Source organism: Protopterus annectens, chromosome 7.part0, assembly GCF_019279795.1.
Source record: "Protopterus annectens isolate FY-2018-M chromosome 7.part0, PAN1.0, whole genome shotgun sequence".
NCBI lineage: Eukaryota > Metazoa > Chordata > Ceratodontiformes > Protopteridae > Protopterus > Protopterus annectens.
Window position 1 is genome coordinate 478,731,508 of NC_056739.1, and position 14,001 is coordinate 478,745,508.

General features: G+C 37.2%; 1 protein-coding gene across 2 annotated transcripts in view; it reads left to right on the plus strand.

Moving 5' to 3' along the window:
* The first annotated feature begins 8,451 nt into the window (after nucleotides 1–8,451).
* Nucleotides 8,452–14,001, plus strand: part of LOC122806548 (ceramide-1-phosphate transfer protein-like) — a 233,102-nt gene continuing 227,552 nt past the window's right edge. The window contains exon 1 of one of the 2 annotated variants that reach the window (XM_044077074.1): nucleotides 8,452–8,840. In XM_044077074.1, the coding sequence (XP_043933009.1) occupies nucleotides 8,744–8,840 (97 nt within the window). In that variant the 5' untranslated portion in view covers nucleotides 8,452–8,743. The remainder of the gene's footprint in view (nucleotides 8,841–14,001) is intronic. The other variant, XM_044077073.1, reaches the window with a different exon arrangement.

The following is a 14,001-nucleotide window of genomic DNA, read 5'->3' on the forward strand; positions in this document are numbered from 1 at the left end:
AACAATTTTTGGTACCAATAAAATCTTTTCCAGCACCAAAGATTTAGACAGACCTTCCATCAGATCTGAGGTGCTTAGTGGAGCTGGTGGTCTATGCTTTTTGTGAGTCAGTTCCAAGGGGAAAGATGGAACTGACAAGTGTCTCTTTTTTGGTTTCTCTAAGGATGAAGCAGAGGAAGGGGAAGAAATATCAGATTTACTCTTAGCAACATATATTGCTTCCCCAAAGGCTGATGGAATTAAGCCCTTTAAGATTAGTTTATTTTTTTCTCTCAATGAGAGCTCTGTGACTAAAGCCATGGCAAATGCTACAGTTCTCTTGAAGATGAACAGCCCCTAAGTAATAAACACATAAAATATGCCAAAAGGGGGATTTTATGGCCATACATTTGACAGTTTTTTAAAACCAGCAGGACCTTTAGGTTTGTCAGCCATAATGACAGAATAAACAGGAAAAATAAACACTACACTATACAATACAACAGAAAAACAACAGAATAGTGAGAAAGGTATAATACCTCTCTATCTTTCTTTTTTTTTTTTAGAAAATGAACTATCAACAGTGATAGTTACAGCTACATCAAAATGTACTGGAAAAAATGGGGAAAAACTATCAGCAATGATAGTAAGATTATACAGAAGTGTATGGGAAGGGGAAAAGGATAGTAAAATTACACTAGAGTATTACAAAAAATAAAAATGATTATAGGGAAATAGTCTGACAGGAGATTTTAAGCCCAAAATATTAAGAAGTATTAAAAAATACTAATAAAATCTGAAAAATATTAATAAAATAAACTTAGCTCAAGAGCTGACACAAACATCCATTTGGAAAAGCAGATTGGGGGATTGTGGGTAAGGATGAAGCTCGACAGTTTTTGGCCTGCGCGAGCTATAGTAATGGCCGAGTCAGTTCCAATATCGAAGCCAAACCCATGTGTCAATGATTAAATGAAGATTTACAACATCAGATCAATGGATAATGCATTGCAGTATATTTCATTGGTACAATTACCTCTCTGCACCAGATAGTGCACTGAAGGCAGGACTGTGCCAGTATTAAAATGCCACTGCAGTAAGCAAACAAGAGAAAGCAGTTAATTTAATAGTAAAACATAATACGTAATACGTTAAAAACAGATGATCTAGTGGTTGGGGAGAACTGCGATTAGACAGAGTTATAAGGGACTGTTAACAAGAGACATGTGCAATATTTTCGTTAGAGAAATATTAATATTTACTTATATGGCTTTATGGGTACAGTTTTTCACTTTCCCCACTGTCATGCAGTCTTGGAGTGGGTATATTTATATTAGCAGGGGTTTAGGAGATACAGTTGGACCTGTACCCCAACCTGCATAAATAAAATGCTTGTTTTCCTGTGCTTTACTGGTTTCTGTCCCTATGTGCACTCAAGGTATTGTTTAGAGTTTCACTGATTGCCATTAAGCGACAAAACATAATATAGTCATATAAATAAAATATATAACACACACACACACATATATATATATATATATATATATATATATATATATATATATATATATATATATATATATATATATACAATTTGGTTGCTCAACAGACTGAACTTTAAGCAAAATTTGAGAGTTTCAATTGTCAAATGTTGCAGACATCAAAAAAAGGAAAACTGAATGTATGCCTGCAAGCTAAGTGTGGTTTTGGGATTTTAATAACAAAACTTTCAGATATACCAAGAGCTTCAACACTGGGGGTATGGGAGTATGTATGCAAATGTTTGTGGGTTAGGGTTAAAGTAAGGGCTAGGTAAGGAGACAGATTTAGTTTTGTGCATGTGTACTGTTGTAAGCAGTTTGGGTCTGAGTGTCTTGTGTATTGCTAGAGTTACATAAAGTAAGGTGTATGGTTGGAGTTAGAGGCAGGAGGAGGATTAGCATACAATTAGTAGAGCAGTGCTTGAGAAACCTCCTGGCCATCCTTACTAATGCATGCTAGCCCTAACCCTGACCCTGACCCCCCCCCCAGCTCTGTACCTTACCTCAGAAAAACCTTTTAAATAACACTACCACTATTCACACAAAGTAAGTAGGGTTTTGGTTAACAGATTTTTTTTTTTTGGACAATGTGGATTTTTCAGTATGTTACAAACACACACACACATCTCTCTCTCTCTCTATCTCTCTCTATAAATATATATATATATATATATATATATATATATATATATATGTATATATACACATATATACATATATGCATTTGTGTGTACATAGATACATATATGCATTTGTGTGTACATAGATACACACACACGCACACACACAGATAGACATTACTTATTTATTTACTGAATTTGTTAACCAGAATAAAACACTTTTCAATTCTGACCAACTTCACTCTCAACCCGGGGTCAACAATGTGTCATGCAAAATATACAAAAGTACATAAACCAGTAAATGGAGAGGATAAAAACAATATACATTGACGTCCAAAGCTTGCGTTACACTGGAGGAGATTGAACATTATATACAAGCTTGTTATACAGAAATCTGAGGTGGGAGAATCGAAGAGATGAGAAAAAAATATTAGTTGATTTAGATTATGTGGCTTGTTGGGTTGCAGTAACATTTAGCTTGATTATATAGATGACATTTTAGTAGTCCATGGAACTTGGGGTAAGATAAAGTGTCTTTAAGTTTGAGTGGGAAGGAATCCCATAGTTTGGTACCTAGAATTGAGAGTGCATGATCAGAGGCAAGACATTTTGAAAGTGGAATTTCTGAAAAAGGACCAATATAATTCAGATTTCTGAGGTTGAATTTTGGGGCCTGTCTTTAGTTTTGAGGTTGAAGGTGGAATAATATGTTCTTATCATATTTCAAGCAAATGTGACCCTAGTAGTAGGTCTGTTCTTTGCATAATTTGGAGCCACTTTACTTTTTCTAGAGTTATATAGTGGGGGTCATTTCTTGGGGAATGAGTGAGAAATCTACAGATTTTGTTTCCTAGTGTTTGAATTGTGGTGGAGTTTTTAGTATATGCTGCTGAGACGGGGGGGGGGGGGGAACAGGAGTTGAGAAAAAAGGATATGTGCTGTGCCCAAAATAGAAGAGAGGTCAGTTTTTACATACTTTTTTCCCTAATGAATGATGAAATTGACTGAAGGGTCTATCTAAAGACCTAGGTACTTGAAGAAGACATTTGCTCCAGTGGATAATTATTGTGATCATAGATTGCTATAGTATTAGGGGGGTCTGATGAGTGCCAAACAACATTGTTTTGTTCTTGTTGATCCATTCATCATGGCAGTTGAAAGCAGAATGTGGTTCATCTTGCAATCTAGCTAATGAGTGCTTAGGGCTGTACAGGACTATGTCATCAGCATAAAGAAGAAAAGGAAAATAAGGAAGATCCAGTGGGAATTTGTTTTATGAGAGAAAGACAGGGGAGTTAATGTTTTGAGATATAATCTTTACATTGGAGGCCAACAATTATTTTAAAATATTTTGCACAAGGGTGGAACAATAGAAATAAGGGAGAATGAGAGGGGAGTGTGGGATGTTGTTCTTTGGGATGTGGTTTTACTATGGCAGCTTTCCAGATATTACGCATGGTTTTGGTATTGAGACAGAGGTTAAAGATGTGTTGTAGAGGTTTTACAGTGCAATCTCGACATTGATAAATGTGCCAAAGAGGGAGACTGTCTAAACCTGGACATCCATCCAGTTGCACTTTTTGTAGTAGTGGTATGATATCTTTGGATAAGATCCATCTGAAATGGAAGAAAGGAAGATATTCAGGAGTGGTGGGTGGGATATCTGGATGGGGGTATCTGTCACAGTTGTGGTGGTCACCGAAGTGATTGTGGAAACCATCTGCATGTACGGAAGAGGAAGAAGTGTGATTTGAGTGATGAAGATCGCATCCAGTCAGGTTATTGACTTTTTTCCAAAATTTTCTTGGGCTGTATCTAACAGAGTTTTGAGTCTCTGTTATGGACTGACTTTTGTGTCTTATGGCTTTTTTGGTTAGGTTCCTTAGGTTAATGTACTGTTCCCTATTTTCTGGAGACGGGGTAGACAAAAGTGCTAGGATTCATTCCCAAGTCTGAACAGGGATTTTCATTCATGCATTAATCACTCTTTGGTTTAATACTGAAGAGTCTAAAGAGTAAGGGAAATTGAGAATGTTTGTGAGTTGATCCGTGGTTTTGTTTTGATCAGTGATGTTTAAAACTGGTGTCCAGCTGAAGGAAGAGAGTAAGTAGCAAGTTTTATTATCTTAGTATTGGATTTTGATCTGAAAGAAATTAGCTCAGGGCTGGTTCTAAGAGCTGTTAAAAAGTTTATGGGGCAATGGTGACTTAATGAAGGTATGTGATTTACAATGTTCGAGATAGAGTTTGAAATATTAGAGATGATGAGATCAATGACAGAGTGGTGCAAGGTTGTAAGATTAGGTCTAGTGGAATTTTTGACTACTTGTACTAGTTGTTCTATTAGGAAGTCGATTAGTTGTAAATGAATGGGTTTAATGATATTAAGATTGAAGTCTTCTGGAAGTTTTATTTTAACTTTTGTTTGTGTTGTGTAAAATTGCTTGAATAACATCTTTGAATTTCTCTAGAGGAGGGAAGGGGGATGTATATGGCAGCTATTTAGATATAAATAGTGATGGATAAGAAGAGTTCTGTTAGAGACCAGTTTAGCTGCAATTTTGAGGTAGTTAAGGCTTGACTAATAAGCTATAGTTTCATCTTTGATTGATATAGAAGGGAGTGATGATGTGAGGTAGTGCCATTTATGCCAGACAGAGTAGAGCAGTGCATGTGTAACATATGCCAGCATAGCTAGCTGTAGTTTTGTAAAGAATTTTATATATTTTGTATATCAAACTGATTTGTACAGTTGCTTGTGTTAAACATGTATTTGTAAAGCTGCTTGTGTTAAAAATATATCAACAATGGGTCCTGCTAAACCGAAAAGAAACATACATTTATATCAGACTGTACTGTTGTAACTGAGAAAGTATATATATCGTCCCAGAGAATGGCTGGTTAGTCTATGCAAAAGAATAAAAGTATTGGAATTCTTTTACTGTCTCCAGATGCCTTAGCAAAGTCCTAGGTGTGTATTGTGATACATCTCTGCTAGATCCTGGTTCCGCTTCTAGTCAGGGGATAGTGTGGGAATGACAGAATCAGGTGACCAGATGTGATGTGATTCTATAGCCAGCACTGAAATTATTTTAGATATTAGTCAGAGATGTGATAGTGACACTCAGCACTCTGTCTTGGACCTGACAAGGCCAGCTACCCACTTCATCTTGCCTTGCTCTAGCAAGTAAGTAGGAAGCAGTAATTTTTTAGTTAGTTAGGAAAATAGTGAGACTAGTTAATTATTTTTATTCGGTATCTGAGTCTTTCCATATGTGTTGTTTGTTTTTTTTATATTTCCTGTGAATTGAAACTCTGGTGGTTATTGTAAATAGATATTCAGTATTTTCATGTTTTCTATGTTATTATTTATTATTAAATATATCTATACCTTTCATTGTTGGCTGGTCTTTTGGAAAATAGTTTACCCTTGGAGAATAATTGCATTTATTTGGTGAAAAATGCTCTGAAAGCCTTGCCACTTGGAAACACTACCATTTGTATAAGTATTAATTTTACTAAGAGTAACTGGGTACTCTGGTAAGAGCCTTAAAGTGGCTGGCCAGTGGCAGTGAATCTACCTTATAGTCTGGGTAGAGGTGGTATAGTGGGTAAATTTGTGCCTCCCAGGTGTGTGTGTGTGTGTGTGTGTGTGTGTGTGTGTGTGTGTGTGTGTGTGTGTGTGTGTGTGTGTGTGTATGTGTGTGTGTGTGTGTGTGTGTGTGTGTGTGTGTGTGTGTGTGTGTGTGTGTGTGTGTGTGTGTGTGTGTGTGTGTGTGTGTGTGTCAGCTACTTGGAACAGGGACACAGAGCACTGATTGCTGCAGAGAGAAAGGTGGAGTCTTATATGGGGCCTGGAGTGGAGGTCTACCCCCAGGTCTGGAGTGTGCTCCCTGTGTGCTGTTAAGGGAAATTGTGCTTGGTGCAGAGAGCTGCATCTCACTGTGTGTATCCATTTTTGTTCCAAGAGAACTTCCCCACCAGTGTCAGTGGAGAGGATTGAGGCTCCTTGATTAATGGCCCACGCAAGAGATGTCACAAAGGGTAACACCTCCTTTAGTATTGCCAGGTCTACAATCAAGAAAGTAGTTATACCTAGGAAGAAGGTGATGAAGAAAGGGATTATAGGTTCCAGCCTACCCTCAATAAAAGCAAGGAGGTCTGTGGTTCTGGGTTACTAAATCAAAAAAAAGAAACATTTTATGAATGGAGCAAGCCTCCTACACCCCCTGCTTATTATAAATACCAATTCTGAGATCACAAAACAATAATCCCACTCCTCACTGTATAGCTATGCCCTCAAGCAAATGTCAGCATTGACAATGTACCAGATAATCTCTTTCTCCATCACCTTTATCCTGGGTACAACTCCCCTTCTTAAAAGTTCATTATATCAAACATACAACAAAACACATCTCAGTAGTGGCCTCCTCCTACATGTCTGGAAATGAATAGCAGCTTGAGAGAAAGATAAACTTTTTACTTTATGATATGAGTTTCAAGAATATGGTTGATTGATGTACTCCTATTAAGGACATTTTCAACATTCAGTTAATTCCAGGCTCTGTGAATCAAAGCATCATTATTAACTACAACAGGCAAAGAGCCAAACAGCATGAGACCAGCATAAGCTGCACTGTGGTCATAACTGCACCCCCCCCCCCCCAGTACAAGTTTGCAGATTATATTTCCTTAGTGTACAAGCACATTGAGTAGCACTAAGAAGGCATGTGAGTGGAAGTATGTCCTAGTTTCTAGACTGGATACAGTTCTCCACAAAAGGACAGAAGTGCAATACTCAAATTTTAGGAAATAAGGACATGTACTGAAATAGTTGTCTCAATCTCCATTCACAACATCAGCACAGGTATCACAGTGGAATGACTCTCAGGAAAGTTACAGACAGCAAGTGTTGACATACTGACTCTGCAAGAGATATGCCAGAACAAGTTATATGACTGTTGGTCAAAGCCTGGTTCTGTTCATGCATCCATACCCACATAAAAGATAAGGCACCAAAACACAAAAATGCATGCTTTTATGAAAAAGTAATACCATTAAATGTGGGAGGGGGATGTGTCCCATGTTCCCCTACCTTATATGTTATCACCTCTCTCCTAGGTTACTATAAGTTAATGAAGGTTAAATTGCCAGCAACAGTAATCTGTATTAAAAATGATATTTAACGTAAGAGTGCAGTCATTGAATATAGAGGTTTAAAGACACATGGCTCAGTGAGTCTCACTTTAGCCATCACTTATGCTGCTACCAGGTACCATCTACTTTTGTGCCTGACATCTTCTCATGGCTGGTGGTCTTCATCTCAATGTACTATGTGTGGTTCAGATGTTCAAAGTGCACCCCTAGGGCTGCTGGTCCCACATTCCTAATTGGATTGTCCATTAATCCAGACAGCCCATGACTGGGGCATTAATTATAAATACTTCAAGTGACTGTGGGCTTTGGTAGTCTGTGACCTTCCCATATTGTTTTATATTATAACTGACATTTGCAGCCCAAGTGCACTCCTTGTATTACAGTCCAAAGGCTAGTAAAAGCACCCACAACCAATCAGCACACAATGATTTGGCATTATCCAACAAGCAACCGGTCAATGATCTGAATGGGAAGTAACATACAGCAACTCAAAACATATCACTGATGGCCAGTGTTTTGGCAGGTATGTTGATTTGTGAGGCAAGTAACTGCTTGCAATCATGTACCACCCTTGGAAGGGGATGAGCTCCTTCAGCCAAAAGTTGGTGGGTGATATATGTAGAATACCTACAGCAATGTACTTGGTATCGATGGGTGTCCTCTTTTATGAAGAATGTCATGTTCCAAGACATAAAAAAGAGAGTAAAAAAATGAATTGCCTTATTACTATGATGTGATTCTACTTCGGCTTTACATCACTGACTAGTCACTTACTGCAAGGAGGAGGTCCCAGACTTTTTTTTAATCATCTTGGTAGGAAACTTAGATGGACATTAAAAAAAAAAACAAGAAGGAAAATGTAAAGTAAGAAAAAAAAACAACCACTGCATTGAAATGTTAGACTTTCTACTAGATGCTGACGTTAAACAACCTACATAAACCACAGAGTTACTCTTAGGACAATTATATGCCACAAGTAGAACAACCTGAGTCTGAAAAAGCATAACTTCATTTGGAAGCTAATCATTGACAGATTGCTAGGTCAGATGTTATCAGCTTTTACACATACGTTCAAAAATAAAGATTTAGTAATGCATTGCAAGTGGGTGCATACAGACAGCAAAAGGAAAGGTCATTTCAGCTTTGGGTGACCTGCAGCTACAGAAAGCTAGCAGGTTATTGATAATTCCATTCTTATCAGGACTTGACTGAACCTTGACCTAATGCAAAACTGACAGAGAAGCAATCTCTTCTGTTGAGTTCTTTTCTTGAATGAGCAGCTATAGGTGAAATGTTAACCAAGCAGCTGGACTAAGTCAGCAGGACAAAAACGGAGACTGCTTGCAAGCGCAAAGACATTTTCCTCTACAGTATAATGAAGACATTGTTTTTATTTCCTTAGATATGGCTGGGTTCCTACAAAATGCTTGGCTGTGAAGTATAATCATGGATGCGTTAGGACTGCTCTCGCTGAGATACGTCAGACTTTCTGTGCCTCTTACTATCCTGCTTCTTCTTATCTACTTTCTCAGTGTTCAACTGCGTAAGTAAATTGAGGAGTTTTATTACAATTTAAAATTTACAAATTCACCGTAGCTGTAATCGGAAATTAGTAGTAGTTCTTTGTGTTACATGATGTTGAATCTGTAGTCTTGAATGTAACTGAAATCTGGAAGTATTTGAATGATTTTGTTACGCTCATTGTGATCATGCTGTGTTGCATTACTTACGTATTTAATTATTATTCTGATCCTGTCCACTGCTTTGAAGCAGCCCAGCCCTGCTCTAGGAGCGTGAATGTTTTGGGCCTTTAAGTGTAGTAAGAACAACAGGTGAATGAAAAGAATCTATAGACACGTGTGCTCAAACCTTAAGAGTGACTATAAAAGAATGCAAAGCAAAATGAGGAGCAACCAAAATGTTGTCTTTCATAGTGATACTGACTAGCTTTTAAATATGCAAGTAGCTGATAAAGTTAAAGTTTAAAATTCGCAACTCAAATATATATATATATATATATATATATATATATATATATATATATATGTATATGGATTCCTATTACAAGAATGAAAGTTCACTACTTCGAATTTGTAATAGGAAGCCTCACTTCTGAGAAAGCTCACTTTAACGAAAGTGAACTTTTGTGTAAGTGCACTTCACTGAAAACACCGCAGCACAGTGGAGGACATAAAAAACAAGCTATGTCCTCCACAATGGTGCAATAGACACAGACCTTAGGGTTAGGGCATGGGTTAGGGTAAGGGGATAGTTAGTAAAGCTATCCCCTTACCCTAACCCATGCCCTAACCCTAAGGTTCGTGACTATCGCACCATAGTGGAGGACATTGCTATGTCCTTCACTGCATTGCAGTCGTCACGGACCTTAGGGTTAGGGCACGGGTCATGGTAAGGGGATAGCCCTGCTATCCCCTTACCATGACCCGTTCCCTAACCCTAAGGTCCATGAGTACTGTATGGAAGTTCAGTACAACACCCGTTCGTTGTACTGAACTTCTTGTAAGTGCACGTTCGATTAAGTGCACTTTAGATGCAGTGAGCATTCCATGCACTATTTCGAATTAGTGAAAATTCAATCTAGTGCATGGAACCCACACACACACACACACACACACATATATATATATATATATATATATATATATATATATATATATATATATATTGAATTCACAGAGGCACACATATATGCACATATATTGGTTTATTTTAAAGGTCATAGAACTACATATGTGCACTTACCACTTAGTGATGATCATTTCTACCAAGGTCTTACAAGTAGATGGGTATGCAGTTTGCAATGTTCATAATGGGCATGGCAGTGCATAGCCTCAGCAGTGCTAAAAGTGCCAATAAGACTAAATTGCATGTACACTAGAGAACACCTTTGTATGTTAAATTATTACTTCCATACCATGACATCCCAACCATTAGTAAGCATGTATTTTAAATAATGCCAAAAATATCATCTGAACCAGTGTAGAGGTTGGGAGAGAATCATGGGAAGTGTTTTGTTACCCAGTCTATTGGTCTCTGCAGCCATAGTCCAAGTAGCACAAAGGTATATTTTTAAACAGTAGTATTATAGAACAGTAGTGCATGTCAGGTAAGGCATTTAGCTTAGTATTCTTTTCTCAGATTGCATACTTGATGATGTAACAGACCTGCAGAACCCCCTAAGAAAGGACTCTGGTAGCTGTCTCAGTGTCATGTCTGCACTCCTGCCCCACTCAAATGAAGTAGCAACTCACCTCTCCATAATAGCCCAGAAACAAGTAATCATTGGTAATAGTCAGCCTATGCAAGCTTTGATTGTCTTCAGTGCTTTCACAATGTCAAACGAGATCACAGTGGCTAATAACCATGCTACACTGTGATTTTACATCCCATTTAAGGTCGTAGTGTATAGCACAGTACACAGTTGGATGCTTACTGTTACTATCAGGTATAGCAGGCAACTGGAAGAAACCATTATCAGTTGCTCTAAGGAGATTACTTTGGGTCTGGATATCAGTATATGCTGCATTTTCCATCAAGCAAAAATAAACAAGTATAAGGGAGTTCTATTAATTAGCACTAAAATGATTTGCAGCAATATACTTGTTAATTTATTGTATCACAATCCTGTTGGCCTGAAATTATCTAAAACCTACTCAGGATGGATTTCGGTATGTTTTAGGCACAATCTATCATAGCCCATACAACTCATATGTACTGGAAGAGAACTTTAAAGGTTTTTAATACAAACTAAATATAGTACAAAATAGAGTGAGAGTCATTAAAATGCTTTCTCTCTGATATATTACTGCTTTTCCAAGCAGTGCTACACAACTTATGTAATGCATCTTTAGCAGTTAAAAATATTAACAGTTTTATGCAAATGTGTTTGTTCCTATAATTTCAATAAAAATATTTAAAAATATATCTGCTCAAGTAGACAAAGTCCTGACTTTCTGAGACCTCAGAGGAGATTATTATAAGTAAACTGATGCAGAAATAAAGCGCACCCCCACAATAAATACTTGTCTTTAGTCCATATCTCTGTGCAATTACTCAAAAAATGATATTCATTGAAACAGGCTTTGATGTCAACGATATCCATTTAAAATTAATGTTTTCAAGCCATCATACTTGATCTAGATTTCAATATCCCTACTTAAATCAGTTTTATTTGACAATAACTGAAATGATTGCGGAAAACTCTGCCTAGCACCTACCAAACTGAATTATTCCTCACTCATTAGTCCCAGCTCAGTAACTTTGATAAAACATTTGCTCAGCAATAATCATTTAGTATTTACAAAGTGAATTACAAGGAAGCTTAACTTTTATGTAAGGTACTCATTCATTCACTCATTTGTTTATTCATTCATTCATTATTTTTTAACACATACTTACTATTCAGATTAGAGAAAAGAGGGAGTCACAGTGCACATCCTGGCAATCAACAGGTATGAGGCAGAAACCCAAGATAGGATGCTAGATTTTTTCCCACCCTAAGGTGCACAATACACATACACACACACACACACACACACACACACACACACACACACACACACACACACACACACACACACACACCAGTGTTATCTAGTAATGTAATATTTCCTGCAAATAGAAAAGTAAACTTTTTTCATTTCAGAATCTCATACCTCTCAATTGTCCAGATTTTTTGCTTTATACTTTTGGTATGTTACTCATAAAAACTGTAGTTTTCTGGCAAATCACTGAAGATTGAAGTCACTGAATAATGACATAGATTTGAGTTTCTGACTTCATATCCTTCAGAAAATGCAAGCTAATACAAAGCCTGTTACTCTATCAATGTTCTAAGCTTGTAAGAGCAATATTTAAAATCTGCCCTTTGTCCTCCTATCACTTCTGGTTTTGCCCAGATATCTTGCACTAAGAGGTTGAAAGGTATGGTTTATGTGCATGTAAAGCATACCCATCCATTGTCAACCCCTTTTTTCCCATTTTGCACATAACGTCAGGGTGTCACTTCAACAGTGACAATCATCACGAGCCAAGGTTTACACCACTGGGTGGCCAGCCCTGCCACAGTAGTTCATAAGTACCACTCACACGCACTCACACCTATGGAAAATTTAGTGTCCAATCCACATACTGCATGTCTTTGGAATGTGGGAGGAAATTGGAGCACCCAGAAGAAACCCACACGACCACAGGGAGGACATGCAGACATATTGTTTTATTTATTCTTTTGATAAATGAATTGCTGATATGGAGAGAAGGATACTTTTTCAACCATGTGGCATGAAAGGTAATCCATTCAGAGATTACAGTCAAAATTAAATACTTAATATAATAATAATAATAATAATAATGAGAAGAAGAAGAAGAAGAAGAAGAAGATAAGCAGCACCATCAATAGGTGTTTGAAAGCATAAATATAACCTAAGTGCATTTAATATCAAACAAATTTAGAAAACAGGACAAATACACTATACTCATTCACTCTATCAAGCTTATACTACAAATGCTTGACAAACATTGCTCATAACAGGGAACTTAAGTACATGCAACCATGATAGTCAATGCACTCACAAGCAAAGTAATCACAATTAAAAAGTTAATGAAAAACATTTTTGAAGGAAGGGAAAAGCATAACTGCACCATAGCCCTTTACCTTACTATTTTCACTCCAAGGTTGTTATACCACAGAGAAGGATAAATCAAAGACAACTATAGAGACACATGGCTCACTCTTTCTTTTTTTTTTTTTTTTTTTTTTTTTTGCAGGCTGCAGTCTTGGAGAAAGTAAACACAGTGCATTTCAAGTCCTACATTACTACCCTGGTATAAAACGAGAAACACTCTGCTATGAAATAAGTAACAGCACATACGCAAGTGTCACTTACAGTAATCATGCTTGAACAAGTCTGATAAATGGAAACATGAGTTATGCAGATTCTATAAGCAAAAACATAAGTGCACCAGAAATTTCTGTCTCAGACAGCTTCAGGAAAGTTTGAGGTATAATTCTTGGAGTCAGTATGAATCTTCTGAAAAAAAAAAAATCAGTGCTATCTAGATAAGCCCTAAAAAGTTGCTTCTTGTAGAGACAAGCCCATCTTATGTTGGGATTGCAAACACACACTTCTGCTTGTTTCAAATTGTTTCTCAGATCATCACATTTCAGAAATATAAAATATTTCTGTTCTGCCATGAACTTGGAGAGAAATTGTTACTTAGAATAATACATTCCTTTTAACATTTTGCTGATTGCTTTTAAGAAAACATGAATCAGAGGGTTTTTGTTATCCTAACTTAGTCTCACTTCAGAAAAGAACTTGGTATTCATATAGCACTCCAGTATGTACTACTTAGTAAGAAATGCCACGAGAAGATATAGTTGTTGTTGTCTTTCAGCTTTTCCCAGTTAGGGGTCGCCACAGCGGAACTCCGGTCTGCTAATGGTTGGCAGTAGATTTTCATGAACGTCGAGGTGCCAGCTCGACGTTCAACCTTCAAAGAAGGCACACCCATTTACGCATGTCTTTCAAACGTCCACCCAACCGCGGAGAGGACATGAACAGAAGGTATAGTGCTGTTCTTTTATTTATAAGCTACATGTACTATTTATCTGGTTATTTAATTGACCAAGTATATTTCACCGAAGCCTGTTACTTTCATTAGAGGAGACGCAAGACAGGATT